Consider the following 14855-nt stretch of genomic DNA (forward strand, 5'->3'; position numbering starts at 1 on the left):
TAAACTGAATAGGAAAGAAGGAGTAAGGGAAGAGTTAATACTACATTGTGTCAAATACTTCTTAAATATTATCTTAAGAAAATTTCAACAATCCTATTAGGTAAATATTATTTCTCTTTTTAACAGATGATGAAAAGGCAGGTTCTGGGAGGTGAGATGACTTGTTTAAAGATAAAAGAATCAAGATTCCAAACACACCCCCTATGAGTTTTCACTACTGTACACCATTGCTGTTTCGAAATTTAGAGGGGGGAAATTAAGCACATAGAATACTTTCTCTTTAAAATAGCTAAAAAGTAAATAAGAATTTTATGGTAATCTTTAAAAATACAGTTCTCTTTTTCTTTTAATGTAAAACAATATATGATGGCAGTTTTTGTACTTTTAGGTAGAAGACAGACAGAGAGAAGCAGACAAGCCACTGAAAGAAAGAGAATGAATGTTTTAAACAATCAGCCAGAAACGTCTAAAAATCATCGATCTAGAAAGAAACAGGTATTTGTTTTAATTCTTAAATAATACTTAATGAACAGTAAAGTCGTAACTTGAAAAATTGTGATTATTTCATGTCAACCCTAAAAAAATCATGAGTATACAATGTTTCTTCTTTTTTTATTAATTTATTTTTGTTACAGATGTTTCTCCTTTTTTACCCCATTGGCACCCTCCTCCCCATCCCCCCCATCCCGTCTCCAGCTTTGTTGTCCATGTCCATTGGTTATGCATACATGCATATAATTTCTGTGGTTTATCTCTTCCCTCCTCCCCCAACCCCTCTTCTGAAGGTTGTCAGTCTGTACCTGACTTTCATGTCTCTGGGTCTACCCTGTTACCCAAACTATTATATTCATTATATTCCACAAATAAGTGAGATCATATGATATTTGTCTTTTTCTGCTTGGCTTGTTTCGCTTAGGATAATACTCTCCAGGTCCCTCCATGTCATCTCAAAGGATAAGAGATCTTTCTTTCTTACAGCTGCATAGTACTCCATTGTGTACACCTTTTTTATCCATTTGTCTACTGATGGACATTTGGGCTGATTCCAGATGTTAGCTATTGTAAATAGTGCTGCTATGAACACGGTGGTACATATATTCTTTCTGATTGGTGTTTCAGGCTTCTTAGGGTATATTCCTAGAAGTGGTATCACTGGATCAAATGGAAGTTCAATTTTTAATTTTTTGAGGTAACACCATACTGTTTTCCATAGTGGCTGCACCAGTCTGCATTCCCACCAGCAGTGTACCAGAGTCCCCTTTTCTCCACACCCTCGCCAACACTTGTTTGATGATTTATTGATGGCAGCCATTCTGACAGGTGTGAGGTGATACCTCATTGTTGTTTTAATTTGCATCTCTCTGATGATTAGTGATGTTGAGCATTTCTTCATATGTCTCTTAGCCATTTGTATGTTCTGTTTAGAGAGGTGTCTATTTAGTTTCTCTGACCTTTTGTTTTTAGCTTTTTATCCTCACCCAAGGACATTTTTTTCAGATAGAATGGGAGGGAGAGAGAGGAAGAGGGAGAGAGAAAGAAACATCGATGTGAAAGGGACACATCAAGTGGCTGCCATCCACATGACCAACCAGGGCCGGGGACAAACTGCAACCGAGGTACGTGCCCTTAGCGGGAACCGAACCCGGTTCTCTCTACACCGCAGGCTGATGCTCTAACCACTGAGCAAAACTGGCCAGGGCCCTCTGCCCATGTTTTTTTTTGTTTTGTTTTTTTTAGAATTTTTGCTTTGCTCAGATCAAAGTCTTTACGTTTATTTATTTTTTTAATCCTCATCTGAGGACATTTTTCCATTTTTTGTACAGATAGAGTGGGAGGGAGAGAGAGAGCGAGAGAAACATCGACGTGAAAGGGACACATCGAGTGGCTGCCACCCGCACGACCAACCAGGGCCGGGGACAAACTGCAACCGAGGTACATGCCCTTAGCGGGAACCGAACCCGGGTCTCTCCGGACCGCAGGCCGACACTCTAACCGCTGAGCCAAACCGGCCAGGGCTCTCTGCCCATTTTTTAATTGGGTTCTTTGTCTTCCTTTTGTTGATTTGTATGAGCACTCTATATATTTTAGAAATTAACCCCTTACCTGATGTATCATTGGCAATTATGCTCTCCCATACAGTGGGTTGCCTTTCCATTTTGGTGGTTGTTTCTTTTGCTGTGCAGAAAAGCTTTTGAGTTTGATGTAGTCCCATGTGTTCATTTTTTTCTTTGTTTCTGTTGCCTTAGGTGATGTATCAGTGAAAATTCTGCTGCGTATGTTTGAAATTTTGTTGCCTACATTTTCTTCTAGGATTTTTATGGATTCATGAGTCACATTTAAGTCTTTTATCCATTTTGAGTTTATTCTTGTGTAGGGTGTAAGTTGATGGTCTAGTTTCATTTTTTTGCATGTAGCTGTCCAATTTTCCCAACACCATTTATTAAAGAGGCTGTCTTTACTCCATTGTATGCTCTTGCCACCTATGTCAAATGTCAATTGAGCATATTGTCTTGGGTCCATTTTTGGGTTCTCTATTCTGTTCCATTGATCTGTGTGCCTGTTCTTATGCTAGTACCAGGCTGCTTTGAATACAGTGGCTTTGTAGTAAAGATGAATCAGTTTGAAGACTCACTTCGTTTATTTCTCCTCTCAGTGAATCTAGTCCTGTGCCATCTGTACAGTGTCTGAAACTATTGTTTTCTGTATTTTATCTGGTTTTCTAGTTCTTTACAGAAAGTGAATAAATTTGGTCCTTATTCTATTATGGATGGAAGTGGAAAGTGATCCTGTACCTTTTTTTTTTTCACTCTTCTGTGTTAAACATGACATATGTTTTTCTTTTTGATAAGCTTTTTGCAAATGGTTTATATTGAGATGTTAGAGCTAGGATCAGGTTCCAGGCTACTAGGAGTATCTGCTTTAGCCTTGCCTTCTCCCCCAGTGAACATAGCAAGCAAGAACTGCTTTTGCTTTGCTTTCTGCACATATTGCTTATCTGTGTGATTCCTTATTTAGTCTCATCACCTCTATTTTTGGAACTATTACAGATTGAGGGAGGCTGTTGCTGTTGCAGACTAGAAATTTAGGGTGTGCACCTCAGGATGTGTTTCTTACTTTGGAACGGTGTCCACCACAGACTGAGATCTGTAAACAGGGTGCCTGTGCCCTGTTTCTTCGAATACCTTTTGTGAGTTTCTGCTGATAATGTATCCCTTTCTCCTATATTATGGTTCAGGTCACAGAGGTCTTCTAATTTTATCAGAGTTCGGGGTTTTCTTTCTTTCTTTTAGTTATTGGGTGAATTCCCAAAAGAGAATGGGGAAATGCGGAACTAAACCACCAATAGTTTTACATATTTTTGTCTTTGATTTTTTTTTTTTTTTTTGCACTGTAAATATGACATGCCACGGTGTATTTTTTTTTTCTCTTTTTTTTGTATTTTCCTACTTTGTATTCTCCGATCTTCCTGGACCTGTTTTAGTGTCTGTCATTAATTTTGGAAAATTCTCAGCCACTTGCCCGGGCCGAATGGCTCAGTGGATTAAGCGTCATCCCATGGACTGAGAGGTCCTGGTTCGATTCTCCATCAGGGTACATGTCTGGGTTTCAGGCTCAATCCTCAGTAGGGGGCGTGCAAGATGCAGCCGATCAATGTTTCTCACATCGATGTTTCTATTTCCCCCCCCCATCTCTAAAAAAAATCGATAGAAACATTTTAAGTAAAAAATAAAAATAAGTAAATTAAGCTGAATAAATGTGTGGCAACTCCTTACACAAAATAAATTATTATCTTGGGGACCATAAAATTGATAGATTTTTCAAAGGGGAGTCTGAATGATCCCTGAAGTTTCATGTAAAATTTTATATACTTTTACTTGTCTGTTAAGTGGGTCAAGACAAGTGAACCACTCAAGGTTCATCTATGTTGTAGTATCCATATCTTTTATCACATTCTCAAAGATTTATTTGACCCCAAAGCCACTGCCAAAGTACCTGTGATCAATAAGTCCATCCATTTTGGTTTTGTGTCTGTTTGTGTCAGTGTAGTGACGCTTTGTGGGAGCAGTGACTAGGGAGCAAAGTGGGCTGGATTGGTTAGTCTAGATCATTGGAGGAGGTCCATTTTTGTTAGAGACCGAGGAGCTGTGTACCTGGGGCAGCACAGCTGCTGAGAGGTGGCAGCTCAACACTCTAAAAGGGGGTGACTTATGGTTACAGTCCGTTTCATGGCATTTACACATGATTGTTTTCATCTGGTTTGTGTTCTTCAAGCCACCTGGAGTTCTTTTTAATAGTACACCAATCAACTGAGGTAGATAGTTTTTCTTTAATTGTAGTAAAATTTACATAAAATTTACCATCTTAATCATTTTAAAGTGTGTAGTTCAGTGGCATTAAACACATTCATATCATTGTGTTGCCATTAACACCATCCATCCACAGAACTCATCTTGCAAAACTGAAATTGTTCCCATTAAACAGGAACTCCATTTGTCCCTCCTCTGGCAACTACCGTTCCAGTTTCTATCTCTGAATTTTACCATTTTAAGTACCTCATATAAATGGAATCATACAGTATTTGTTCTTGTATGTTCGACTTATTTCACTTAGCACAATGTTTTTGAGATCCATCCATGTGGAAGTATGTGTCAGAATTTTCTTCCTTCTTTTCTAATCCTCAACTAAGGACATTTTCCCATTGATTTTCATATAGAGTGTGGGAGAGAGAGAAAGAGAAGTATAGATGTGAGAGAGATACATTGATAGGTTGCCTCCTGCTTGACCCCAACTACGACCAGGGATTGAACTGCAACCAAGGTACATGCCCTTGACCAGAAGTAAACTCTCAACTCTGTTCTGCAGGCTAATGCTCTAACCACTGAGCAAGACCGATCCAGGCATGAATTTTCTTCCTTTTTAATGCTGAATAATATCACATACTTTTATACCATATTTTGCTTTTCATTCATCAGTCTGGACACTTTTGTTTCTTCTACCTTTTGGCTAGTGAGAATCGTACTGCTGTCAACATCTGTGTTCACATTTCTCTTCAGGTACCTTCTTTCAGTTCTTTTGGGCATATACCCACAAGAAGAATTTCTGGATCACATCATAATCTTATTTTTAATTTTTTTGAGCAACCACCATACTATTTTTTATAGCGGCCATATAATTTTGCATTCCCACCAACAGGGCATAAGAGTTCCAGTTTGTCCACATCTTAACACTAATGTTCTTGGGTTTGTTTTGTTGTTTTGTTTGTTATAGTAGATATTCTGATGGGTGTGAGGTGGTGTCTCCCTGTGGTTTTGATTTGCATTTCCCTGATGATTAATGATGTTGAGCATCTTTTCATGTGTTTATTGGCCATTTGTATATCTTCTTTGGAGAAATAACTATTCAAGTCCTCCATTTATTCTTAATTATTTTTAAGTGTATGGTTTAGTGGCTTTCAGTACTTTCACATTGTGCAACAGTTCTTCAGAACTTTTTCCTCTTGCAAACTGAAACTACACCCATTAAACAACTCCCCATTTGATTTTTTTAAATGTTAAGCAATTTTCTCCAGAAATAAAATAGTATATTTTTAGCTAGTTTGTGTTAGTTGTGTTTTCAAAACCTACTTTACAAAAATTTCAAAATTTTTGTTTAAAGCATAATAGTTATTTTTCTGTGACAATTATTTAATTAGTGTAAGGATTTGTTTTATATGAGGAATATGCCATCATTGTATTCTTTAAGAACCTTTTTACTTGGATTAAATGTAAGTTTGTCAAACCCTGATGCTTTGACTACCACTGCCCCCAAAACTACTTTACAGAAGTTTTGAGTTTTACATATATGTATACTTTGATCAACATACAACAGAATTTTCACTTAGTTCATTAATGAAATATTAAATATTTATAAATTCTTTTTAGAGATATACAGGAATAATAAAAACCAGTCTGCCAGTAATTGTAGAAAAGTATTTTAGGAGACAGTGGGAACTTAAAGTCAGATGATTTTGGTTGGTGTTTAGCTCTGTCACTTTGTAGCCCGGATTTGAGCATTTGAACCATAGTACATTTTCGTAAAACAAACAATTATTAGGGTAAGGGCCCTTAAAAATCTCAGTATGCTAAATAGGAGGTCTTACATGAGTCTAAGAAATGTATACAGGAATTCTTCCATCTTTAAGAAACTGTAATGTGCCCTGGCGGGTTTGGCTCAGCGGTTAGAGAGTCAGCCTGTGGTCCAGAGAGACCCAGGTTCTATTCCCACTAAGGGCGCGTACCTTGGTTTCAGTTGTCCCTAGCCCTGGTTAGTCATGTGGGTGGCAGTCACTCAATGTGTCCCTTTCACATCAATGTTTCTCTCTCTCTCTCCCCCACTCTGTCTGAACAAAAAATGGAAAAATGTCCTCGAGTGAGGATAAAAATAAAAAAAAAGACTGTAATGTTATTTTGATTAAGGAAAAAAACAGTTCCATTTATAGTGGGTATATTCTTTAAAGAATTGTTTTCTGTGAATAACTGTTTTATTTTTTATCTACTTTTGGTGGATGTTAACTAGACTTATTCTGGTGATTATTTCATAGTATATACAAAGAGCACATCATGTTGTACACCTGAAACTAATGTCATTTGTCAGTGATACCTCATTTAAGAAATGTAAAGAGTTGTTCTCTGAATAACTATTTAATTTTTCTTTTAACTGTTTATTTATTTATTTTTTTTAATCAAAAGGCCTGGCTTTGGGAAGAAGACAAGAATCTGAGATCTGGCGTGAGAAAATATGGAGAGGGAAACTGGTCTAAAATACTATTACATTACAAATTCAACAATCGAACAAGCGTTATGTTAAAAGACAGATGGAGGACTATGAAGAAGCTAAAACTGATTTGCTCAGACAGTGATGACTGAATGTGTAAGAACTTGATAAAAGGACAGTTAAATATTCTGATCATCACGGTTTATTTGACACTTGGTGGTCACTGAAGTATCTTAAAAATTTTTGTTTAAAGCATAATAGTTATTTTTCTGTGACAGTTATTTAATTAGTGTGAGGATTTGTTTTATATGAGGAATATGCCATCATTGTATTCTTTAAGAACCTTTTTACTTGGATTAAATGTAAGTTTGTCAAACCCTGATGCTTTGACTACCACTGCCCCCAAAGCCTGTGCCAATAAAAAAAAAAGAAAGAAAATCTAAGAGAAAAAACATTTCTGTGAATCTGTATTTTGTGTTTGTATGCTGACTTCAACTCCAAAACATACACATAAAAAAGAGTTTCTAAATCAGTGAATAATAATGAGCCTTTGACATAAGAGGTAATGACTTGATTTGTGGTTTTGATACAGTAATTACTCAGACATTTGTTTATAGAATGATACAAGGTAATCTTTGAGTTTTAACATACTTAAATTTTCCTTTCAGTAGTTTTACATAAATAGTAATAGTAGTTATGAGACAAAATTTGTCTGATGTGCTTTATGTCTCATTTAAGTATATTTGACTTTTGTTCCTGTGTTAAAACTTGGACAAAGAGCCCTGGCCAGTAATGCTCAGTGGTTAGAGCGTTGGCCCACGGATCAGAGAGTCCCGACTTCGGTTCCCACTAAGGGCACGTACCTCGGTTGCAGTTTGTCCCCGGCCCTGGTTGGGGTCGTATGGGTGGCAGCCACTCTATGTGTCTCTCTCACATCAATGTTTTTCTCTCTTTCCCTCCCACTCTATCTGAAGATAAATGCAAAAATGTCCTTGGGTGAGGATTAAAAAAAAAAAAAACTTGGACAAAGATGATTTTAATAAAGCTTATTTATACCTGGCACCATAAATATCATTTTCCTTGATAGTTTTTGTTTTATATATCAACAGTGTGCCTAAATAATGTTCTGTAAGTGCTTACATTGATGTTAACCATGATCGTTTTTACATCTATGATAAATACTAAATAAACAAGGTCACACATACCTTACTAGACAATTTTGAAGTTTCACCAACAATTAATTCTTTAGAGAATTTAGTTAAAAAGTAATATAGTTATTTAGCATTTTGAGTTGCATGTGCTTTAATTAACAAGTGAATGAAAATACTGAGGTGTATGCATAAGAAGTTAATGATGGTATTTTATAATCTCTATTTCATTTCTTATTGCATTACACATTCTCATTGTTCCTGAATTTGTTGTCCTATACATGTAGTAAACAGAAATGTGGGTGATTATGTTTCCTGACTAAAGTCTATTTTGTTACCCTAGTTACTGTTACTGTTTATAGCAGACATTTTTATGGTTAGTGCCAAAGCAGGCAGCATGAGCCAACGTAGATGTGGAAGTCAGGTTCGTGCAGTAAATCGAATCTAAATTGGCATTAACTATAAGATGCTCAATTATCTTATGTGCCATAAAAAAGATTACTATCGCCCTGACTGGTTTGGCCCAGTGGTTTGACTGTTGGCCCGCGGACCAAAGAGTCCCGGGTTCAGTTCCTGCTAAGGGCATGTACGTTGGTTGCAGTTTGTCCCCGGCCCCAGTTAGGGTCACGCGGGTGGCAGCCATTCCATGTGTCTCACATTGATGTTTCTCTCTCTCTCTTTCTCCCTCTCTCCCTCCCGCTCTATCTGAAGATACATGCAAAGATGTATTCGGGTGAGGATTAAAAAAAAAAAATTACTATCAAATGTAGTGTAGTGCTTTCTTATTTAGAATTTTATTTTACTTATTAAAAGGGCTAGTTTAGATTTAATTAAAATGTAGACTTTTATAACTTTTAGAAACATAAAAAGGGAAAGCAGAATAAATTGGACAATGCATTTTTAAAACTTTGTCATCTTAAATCTGAATCTTTTGAGTTTTTTACATTGAAATTTTTGTTGAGATAATTGTCGATTCACATGTAGTAAGAAATAATACAGAGATGTCCCTTGTTTCAGTTTCCCCTTATATTAATTTGTAAAACTACAGTATATTGATGCAATCCACCAATCTTACTCAGATTTCCCCAGTTTTGCTTGTCCTATGTGTATTTAGTTGTAAACAGTTTATCATTTTTTTAGGTCTGTGCATCTACCACCACAGGCAAGACTGATCCCCTTCAGCACCGGATCCCTCCCGCTGTCTCATGCCCCCGGCACCGCACCTCCAGCCCCTGGCAGCCACTGACCTGGCCTCCATTTCTAAATGGAATCTTTTTTTTTTAATCCTCACCTGAGGACTTTTTCACATTTTTTGTTCAGATAGAGTGGGAGGGAAAGAGAGAGAGAGAGAAACATCGACGTGAAAGGGACACATCGAGTGGTTGCCACCCGCACGACCCAACCAGGGCCGAGGGACAAACTGCAACCGAGGTATGTGCCCTTAGTGGGAACCGAACCCAGGTCTCTGGACTGCAGGCCGACGCTCTAACCGCTGAGCCAAACCGGCCAGGGCTAAATGGAATCATTTTAATCATCATAGTGACATCACCAAAATGGTGGAGTAGGGAGCTCCGAAGAACCTTCCTTTACTGGAGCAACTTAAGCTGGCAAAACTGTTAGAATCAACTTTCGAAACTGTGGAATGTAATAACTTAAAACAACCAGGGATTATTTTATGAAGAAGCCACTGGACCTTGGTAGGATTGTGCTGTTTTGCTTACTCTGCTTGTGAGGACAGCAGCCCGCTCCTTCGTGCAGCCTCACGGTGCCAGGGGCAGAGCAGACCCTGTGCGGACTGTGGTTGTCTGACCTTTTGGGGGTTTCATTCAGAGGTTTGCCTTTGTTTTGCCCCCTCTGAATTCTCTGCCTTAAAAACATGACCTACAGCTGCCTGGGGCCGGGGATGGCAGAGAAGGAGGCGGCAGACAGACTGGAAATCCTGGGAGGAAGATAACGGGGGTGAGGACTTTGAAGGACTGGGGTGAACCAGGGAATCAAGACGGCCGTGCACATGCCCAGGGCTGGACACAGTCTCAAAAAACCTGGGAGATTCCAGGCCTCCACCTGTGAAGGAGCGTTGGGTTCACCTGTGCTGCAGGTAGAGGTGAGTGGGAGCTGGGGTGGCCTGGCTAAGCACTGAACGACCGCCCCAACTTGGCCAACCTGCACAGGCAGAATACCTTGTTTCTCTTTCTTATGAGCATGTAAGGACATTAAATGAAATATTCTATGTATTCTTTGCTATTTTCTCTTTCATTCAACATATGTATGTTATAATGTAGCTGTAGTTTGATCATTTCTGTACGGTAACACATTATATAATTATATCGAGCATTTACCTATTATGCTGCTGAGCATTTGAGTTATGGGAATAAATGAAGACCACACAAAAATGAGAACAAACAGGCTAGTGACTCGGAGCTTTCTTTTTTTTAAATTGGATTTATTGGAGTGACATTGGTTAATAAAATTATATAGGTTTCAGGGGCATACTTCTATCGTACATCTCTACATTACGTTTTGTGTTGACCGAGTCAAGTCAAGCCTCCTTCCATCACCATTTATCCCCCCTTTACCCTATTCTACCACCCCCTTTCCCTCTGGTAACCACCATACTGTTGTCTGTGTCTCTGCGTTTGTTTTTGCTTAATCCCTTCACCTCTATCACCCAGCCCCCTAAACCCCTCTCTGACAGCTGTCAGTCTGTGCTCTGTATCAATGAGTCTGTTTCTATGTTGTTAGTTCATTTTGTTCATTAGATTCCACATATAACTGAAATCATATGGTACTTGTCTTTCTCTGACTGGCTTATTTCACTTCGCTTAATAAGGTCCATCCATGTTGTCACAGAAGATAAGATTCCCTTTTATTTTACGGCCAAGTAGTATTCCATTGTGTAAGTGTACCACAGGGCACTCGGAGCTTTCTGTAGCAGGGGAGTCAGCCACCATCACTTGTGTGTGGCAGGGGCTATCCGGCGCAGAGATCTCATACTGGGAAGGAAAGCTTTGGCGTGAAAAGCAAAGGGAAGGCAGGCCGGCCCTGACTGGAGGTGGTTGGTGTGAGGAAGCTGCAGGATGGCCCACTAGCACCGGCGTCTTGTGTGATTGGAGAACATACTTGGCTTTCTCTGATTGGTTCTGAGTTGGAAATGAGGACAGAGAATTAGGGGTGTTGACAGCTGTCAGCCAGGTCCTGACTCTGGGTGGATTGCTGTGCAGGTTTGCTTTGGCCTCCTCAACTGATTGTTGCGGAGGTTGTGGGTCAGAGTTTGTTGTCAGCGAGGTCTGACCAGTGTCTGTTTATATTCAGTCTCAGAGTTGATTTCAGTTGTAGCCACGAGGCTTTTCCAATTTACATGCATTGAGATATTGAGAATAATATTAACTCGTAAATAAACTGAAAAGTTAGCTATGATATTGAAACCCCAGAGCAACCGTTTGAAAGAATACAGCAGATATAGCCCAGCTGGTGTGGCTCAGTGGTTGAGCGTCAACCCACGCACCAAGAGGTCACGGGTTCGATTCCCAGTCAGGGCACATGCCCAGGTTGTGGGCCTGATCCCCAGTGGGGGGCGTGCAGGAGGCAGCCAGTCAGTGTTCTCTCTCATCGATGTCTATCTATCTCCCTCTCTGTATAAAATCAATAAAGAAAAATAAAATAAAATAAAATGATACAGATATATACCCAATTGCTAAATTAAAATAGAATATTCAAAATTATTCAAATCTAAAATAGCAAAAGGAGGGGAGCAAAAAAATCACAAGGATGAAAAAATGTACACCTGAATCTAGCCATATCAGCAGTTACATTAAATGTCAGTGGTTCAAGCCCTGGCCAGTTTGGCTCAGCGGTTAGAGCGTCGGCCTGCGGTCCGGAGAGACCCGGGTTCGGTTCCCGCTAAGGGCACGTACTTCGGTTGCAGTTTGTCCCCGGCCCTGGTTGGTCGTGCGGGTGGCAGCCACTCGATGTGTCCCTTCACGTCGATGTTTCTCTCTCTCTCTCCTTCCTCTCTCTCCCTCCCACTCTATCTGTACAAAAAATGGAAAAATATCCTCGGGTGAGGATAAAAAAAAAAAAATGTCAGTGGTTCAAGCCAGAGGGTGGGCAAATTTTCCTGTAAAGGGCCAACAGATACAATATCTTAGTCTGTGGGCTTTTCTATCTCAACTCCAACTGGAGTTAGCCGTAGACATGAATATGTAAATGAGTGGGTGTGGCTGGGTGCCAATAAAACTTGGCTGGATTTAGCCTATAGTTTGCTGACACTTGCCTCTGAGTTCTAGACTAAATTTCAGATTTGTCTCTCAGGGTGGGGGCTTTTAAAAAATTCATCTTGTGTGGCGCTCGGTGGGACCTCTCCGCCCTAGGAAGAATGGATGTCACCTCTGATTCCACCTTCTGTTCTTCATGTTCTAAAGGGTACTGCCCCTCCCTTCTGGTTTATCCATCAGTAGAATCCTGTTTGCTTTCAATCTTCAAGGAAAAAAATCTTCCAAGTCTCTGGGCTGATTACCACCACCACCCTTCTCATTTTGTGATGAACCTACTCTCTCTTGTAAATCCTGAATGTCAGTGGGACTTGGGGAGGGAGAGGGGTAAATGTGTGAAGTTTCCTATCTGTTTCAGTATGTTCTATCAACACAGTTCTCAACCTGTGTGTAGCGACCCCTTTGGGGGTCGAACGACCCTTTCACAGGGGTCACCCAAGACATAACAGTAGCAAAATTACAGTGATGAAGTAGCAACAAAATAATTTTATGGTTGGGGGTCGCCACAACATAGGAACTGTATTAAAGGGTTGCAGCGTTAGGAAGGTTGAGAACCACTGCTCTAACACCTCAGAAAGCCCCGGTCTTTGCTTTCTAAATCAATTGCAGTCACATGTACGAACTGTCGCTAGAATATTCTCAGAGGGCAGAACCAGGTTTATTTTCTATCGTGTTTGCACATACCTAGAAAAAATGGCTGATTAAAAATTTTATGCCAGAATAGAACTAAACAATTTATTGCTATTGCTGTTTATTCTTAAGTACAACATTCTCGAGTAAAAACATCCTAAGACCCTAAAAAGATAGTATGATTATAATTCACCTTGTTGCTTTTTCTACTCTTCTTTTCCTCCTTCTCCTTTTTTAAAAAAACTTTTCTCTCTTCAATGATCACCATCTCGAGTTCCTTTCCCCTTCTTTCCTGAGTAAGTGGGTGTATTTATTTTAGTTCAAATTACTTTCCACCTGCACTTTTGAAAACCAGTCTAGTAAGTAGCTCTAGGGGCCATAGATCATGCAGAGGGCCTGTGGACAGGCCCCTGACTCCAAGGCACTCGTGACAAAAGGATGCCGAAGAGGTCTTAAATACTTTGATCTTTAACTTGAAAATAAAAATGTTTGTTTCTTCATTAATTACTTGGGCTATTTGTTTCAGTTCTGACCTGTTTCCTTGGGCTTTGTGAGAATAACAAGCATTTCAACACCATTACTAATAGTTATTAAAAGTCTAGCCTAAGAAATTCTTCTCAAGACTAGAAATTATAAAAATGTACTACAATATGAAAGTAATTAATGGCTATGCATTAAAAACTAAATATATAAGGTGAAAATTGATTTTATACAATTCAAATCTGTTAAATGTTATAACATTGAATCTTAATGTATAACATTAAATACACTATAGCTTTATGGCTGCTAGTCATCATATTTATACCTGTCAGTTCTGAAGATTGTTTTGGGGTGTGTTTTTTGTTTTTGGTGAAATTTTGTTCATTCTCTGACCAGCCCAGAAAATTTGAGTATTTTCTAGTAAAACAAGTAAAGCACTTTAAAAAATGTGAACAGAAAGTTTATTTGCTGGTATAAAAATTTTAAGTAACATTGAAAATTACCCAGGTAAATTTTCAACAACCTTGCTTTACAAATTGAAAGGGTCTTTAAATGTTAATACTGGACTTATAGTTGAATTCTTAACCTTGATGCGGTACAAAATTTTTATTAATAGTTTCTGAAGACTTTAATTTGCCACAAAAACAATTCTGACAGTTAAGTGAATATTTAGTCAGAAATACTGCTACTTTCAGCATTAAATATTGGGAATTTTTCCATCTCTGTTAAGCTTGCTATTGTCATCTGCCATTACATGATAACTACTGAGAAATGTGTATTTTAGTAAATCATTTGTTAGTGAGTAATATTTCATACAAATGAAAGCGAAGGAATTTCATACAGTCTAAATCTTGAGATTTAATACTCCAAAGAAAATATTCTGGATTTAAGATTTGTTTCAAACATGAAAAGGGCTTAGCTTTTACAGCACAGTCTTTGGCATGGGCTGGCTTTCCATCAAAGCCGAGTTCTGGGTGAGCAGGGATTTGGCTCTGTGGCCAACTCGCAGAATGACTTGGCATCCCAGGTGCTTAAACAAGCCACTTTGTCTCTGGTTCACTGATTTTCCAATCATAAAATAAGACTAATACTTCATGTGTATGGGTGTGAGGCCAGAGTATTTGTAATAAAATCACAGCCTTCAATAATCTATTCCTCTGCCTTCTGCTCCAAACATAAGAACATTAATGCTGTAGAAAAAAGGTAGTGAGTTCACTCCAACTAAACTTGACATTGAACTAAAAGATTATTTTAGTTAGCTTCAGGATTTAGCCTGGGAAGTCATCTTAGATGCTAATGATGGTAGAATTTCATAATTAAAGCAATTGTTTTATCAGTGCCAAAATATCTCATGAAAAGTATAACATTTAAAGGAACTCATATTGATCTAGAATGAACATTTGATCTTTTCAATTAATTGAAGAATAAAGTATTTTTAGCATAGCTATTGGTGGTGGTTGTTGTTTTTTTATAAATGCTTACTGCATCTTAAACAACTTGTCCTGTGAAAATTATTTGTGACAATTCACTTGAAATTAATCATTTTTGGATTTGTGGAGTAATATATGGGAAA

General features: G+C 38.5%; 1 protein-coding gene across 2 annotated transcripts in view; it reads left to right on the top strand.

Moving 5' to 3' along the window:
- TERF1 (telomeric repeat binding factor 1) overlaps nt 1-7180 on the top strand; it is a 38647-nt gene extending 31467 nt beyond the window's left edge. Inside the window, exons 9-10 of one of the 2 annotated variants that reach the window (XM_036264239.1) lie at nt 389-495; nt 6729-7180. In XM_036264239.1, the coding sequence (XP_036120132.1) occupies nt 389-495; nt 6729-6905 (284 nt within the window). In that variant the 3' untranslated portion in view covers nt 6906-7180. The remainder of the gene's footprint in view (nt 1-388; nt 496-6728) is intronic. The other variant, XM_036264240.1, reaches the window with a different exon arrangement.
- The last annotated feature ends 7675 nt before the right edge of the window (nt 7181-14855 follow it).

The sequence above is a fragment of the Molossus molossus genome, unplaced genomic scaffold (genome assembly GCF_014108415.1).
Source record: "Molossus molossus isolate mMolMol1 unplaced genomic scaffold, mMolMol1.p scaffold_m16_p_16, whole genome shotgun sequence".
NCBI classification, from domain to species: domain Eukaryota; kingdom Metazoa; phylum Chordata; class Mammalia; order Chiroptera; family Molossidae; genus Molossus; species Molossus molossus.